The following is a 3,926-nucleotide window of genomic DNA, read 5'->3' on the forward strand; positions in this document are numbered from 1 at the left end:
TTGTTTTTCTAATTTCATATTCACTTCACTCCCCTTCTTGAAGTTTGATACACTAACGATGAAAATATTTCACAGCGCCAATCTTAATTTTTACATAACCATTAAAAACATTATCAGTCAATACACGCTTGACTCACATTGGTTCTGTGTGTCACATGTGACTTCTGACAGAAAATCATCAATACAAAGCACAGTGTGGGTTTTTACATATGCGTTATCTATTTTAAGCAACTGTTACTCATACGCCGCAAATAAACAACAGTTGTTGACCTGTCCTATCTGGCACGCCATAACTGAATCATAGTGTGGCGACATTACACGGCTGATAGCGAAGACATTTTGTATAGCGTACGCGGTAAGTAATGTTTCAATATTATTCAGAATTTACGAATAATACACACTTGAAATGGTTGTTTGATGTGTGTAGGTCGTTGTGTAAATGGAAAGGGAATGCTGGCTTCAAAATAGGCCAACCCAGACAACCATTTTGATGTATTATGCTGTTACAAGGTCTAATATTTTTGAATGGCTGCTAATTTAATGTCGGATTAACACATTTTAATTTGGTAACACACAATACCGCTGAAACATCTGTTGCTTTGAGTTGAGTAAGATAGCTAAATATGATATAAATTCAATGGCGTCACTCGATAGCACTATCTAATTTTTGTCAATTTTTATTTTTAGTATAACAGACATAGCTTTCTGACTTATTTTAATGTAAACCTAGGACCACATTTAACCCGAAACAAACAACACAGAAATAATACCTTAGTTGTAATTTCCTTCCTAATCATGTTAGCGAACAGTTTTAAGAAATATTTTCAAGAAATTATTGAACCTCTCAATATAAAAAAATCTTCTAAAATGATTCATATTCAAAATATTAGCCGTTTGCAACGACCTTTCACCTTCTACCGGCTGTTTAGCATTTTATTTTTATTTTTACATCGACAATAGATATTTCTGCATTCACTTATGTCCATAAAGAATAATCTTTTTAATAGTTGGTATAAATATTGGGACAACTTTATAATCAAGGAAATTTGGTAGAATGATTAGATTTTTGATTTATGTACGTAAGGTCACTCATCAATATGTAGTTTCAATGACACATCCTGTTTTACTCGTAGTTGAATTGTTGTTTGTACGGGTAGTGGTGTAAACGAATATTCATCATTTGGTATGTGACTGCATCTCAGTTTGAATTTTAATTTGGCACTGCGATTACGATTGCCATATGATTGCACGGCTGTGGTGGATGGCATGAAAGATAGACGGACTGATAGATGGATGGATGCATATGTAGATGGATGGATGGATGGATGGATGGATAGATAGATAGATAGATAGATAGATAGATAGATAGATAGATAGATAGATAGATAGATAGATGACATACCTTACTAATACTCTCCCCCCTTATTATAATTTAAAGTTTACCTTTGTTTTTACTCTAAAATTTCTCAATATTGTTGTCATGGTAACAGATACCAAGGATAACGAGAATGGATTGTTTACTCTTCTTCGTAATCGTTATTCAAGTGTTTACTGGTAAGTAATTATGTAAAAACGCTTCATAAATTGAATATGATCGCGAGTGCGAGTTTGTGTATGTATGTATGTATGTATGTATGTATGTATGTATGTATGTATGTATGTATGTATGTATGTATGTATGTATGTATGTATGTAAACACGTCTATTAGTGCATGACTTCCGCATAATATATAATGTGTCCGCTGTTTATAATATTACCAAATAATTCGCAACCTGCATTTTTTGTTCGTCTAAAAATAGGAACAATTTCATTAGTCCCTTGCCACAACAGTAGCACCTTATTTTTTTCCTCTTACGCGCTGTTTGTTGATGAACTATTTGTATCCTCGGAATCAACTAAGAAAAAATGTATTTATTCCAGACATTAAAAGAAAAAAATAGTGTCAATATTGAGCAGCTTTGTAATGTCCAAAATAGACCATAACATTGGCGTGATGCAACATAACTTGTTAGTGGGATTTATTTATATTGTATTAAGGGTTGACCTTTGATGCATTTTTGTACTATGGCCGTTGCCATGCCGACACCAATTAACATTCTTTCCCCAGGATCGCTCACAAATGACATTACACGTACATTGGTATCATAATCCGATTACTTTTTCATTAAAATGTATATATGTATATATGTATGTATGTATGTATGTATGTATGTATGTATGACTGTATGTATGTATGTACGTATGTACGTACGTACGTATGTACGTATGTACGTATGCACGTATGCACGTATGTACGTATGTATGTATGTATGTATGTATGTATGTATGTATGTATGTATGTATGTATGTATGTATGTACGTATGTACGTATGTACGTATGTATGTATGTATGTATGTATGTATGTATGTATATCATATGTTTCATGTTATATGCATATAGGTGTTTTGTCGGCATCAGAGGACGCCAGTGACCAAGCTAAAAGTATGAACTGTCTGATGTGTAGTACAATGGTTAGCACTGACCATGCGTGTGTAGCGAATCCAGATAAGTCAGACCCAGACGTGAATGAACAACAGTGCCTTGGAAAATGCTTTGTAAGGAAATTAACTTCTTTGTTCAAATTTCGTTTGGGTGTGGTTGTCTGCAGTCAGATATATGTCGTAGTAAATCTACATGATACATAGTGATATGTTGATAAACTTTGTTCAAACGTATGTCACAGTATGTTTTAGATGAATTGTCAGAAAAAAATGTATACCAAATTGAAAGAGATTGTGATTGAAGTTACAAAGTGAAAGTATACTACTTTGGAAAATCCATGTGCCAAAATAAAAGAATCGACTAAATAGACGTGAATGGCTTTAAAATATTTTATTTTACTTTATTGTAATATGGTTATATACAAAAAGACAGAAAAAAATAGTTCAAAATGGTAACAGACAGAAAAAGGGAAAGAAATGAGAATGTGTCTTACTCAAGAATTAACAACAAGAAAAAATTATACAGTAGTACTGAGGAAGATTTTGGCTGTTGCTTCCTAACTCCGGCGACAGCTGTTAAAGTGGCCATATGGATGAGAATTTGGATTTTGGATTTTTATTTGATAAAACAGCTTCACTATGTTTTTCTACTTGAAAAAATAAAGCGAAAGAACATATACCAAGTCCATGTTAATAACTCAATACATTGCAAAAAGATGCAAAAAGTGTAAAAAGTTTGTTATTGTACGTACAATAACAAAAATGTACACATTGTTTAGTGTTTTGCTGTTTATTGAGATGTGAATATGGACTTGGTATATGTTATTTCACATTATTTTTTCAAGTAGAAAAACATGGTGAAGCTGTTTTATCGAATAAAAATCCAAAATAAATACCAAATTCTCATCCATATGGCCACTTTAAGTGAACACTTTTCTGTCTTTTAAATACCCAGGTTGAACAGAGTACAATTGGTGGTTTCGTCATCAACTTCAAACGTGGATGTGATAGTGGCACCTGTGCTGATGACGATTCGTGTTCCAGTCTTATTAAATCTGGCACCTGTAAGAAATGTTGTGATGACGAAGACTTCTGTAATTCGATGGGATTTGGTGGATCTTCTAAGCTGGTGATAAATAGCATGCTTCTGATCGCAATGGCTGCAATTTCAAAGCTTGTGACGATGTTCTAACATTGCGCCCTCATTTTATAGTAAATAGTGACATACCATTTAACTTGTCCAAAGAATAAAAATACTGTTTGGGTACATTAGTGTTAATGAATGTAGTGAAAAGAAAATTTAACGATATTCAACAATTACATTTTGTTAAGAAATTTACCGATTTTACATGTTATTTTCATGTTAATATTTTTATCTAAGACTTGTATTTCCTAACCTACACAGTGTTACATTTAGTATTTATTTTGTTGTAGTTCATGATCA

General features: G+C 32.8%; 1 protein-coding gene across 1 annotated transcript; it reads left to right on the top strand.

Moving 5' to 3' along the window:
- The first annotated feature begins 287 nt into the window (after positions 1–287).
- Positions 288–3,926, top strand: LOC144450340 (uncharacterized). Its single transcript, XM_078140937.1, has 4 exons — positions 288–355; positions 1,491–1,554; positions 2,442–2,596; positions 3,438–3,926. Exons 2-4 carry the CDS (start codon positions 1,509–1,511, stop codon positions 3,672–3,674), a joined length of 438 nt encoding a protein of 145 aa, XP_077997063.1. The 5' UTR covers positions 288–355; positions 1,491–1,508; the 3' UTR covers positions 3,675–3,926.

This window comes from Glandiceps talaboti, chromosome 19 (genome assembly GCF_964340395.1).
Source record: "Glandiceps talaboti chromosome 19, keGlaTala1.1, whole genome shotgun sequence".
Lineage (NCBI taxonomy): Eukaryota > Metazoa > Hemichordata > Enteropneusta > Spengelidae > Glandiceps > Glandiceps talaboti.

What these genes read in the sequence shown, in the direction of transcription:
- LOC144450340 (XM_078140937.1), top strand. Translation starts at nt 1,509, where the DNA reads ATGGATTGTTTACTCTTCTTCGTAATCGTTATTCAAGTGTTTACTG. An exon ending in CGTTATTCAAGTGTTTACTG is followed by an intron (nt 1,555 to 2,441) that starts GTAAGTAATTAT and finishes ATATGCATATAG; the next exon opens with GTGTTTTGTCGGCATCAGAG. An exon ending in AGTGCCTTGGAAAATGCTTT is followed by an intron (nt 2,597 to 3,437) that starts GTAAGGAAATTA and finishes TTAAATACCCAG; the next exon opens with GTTGAACAGAGTACAATTGG.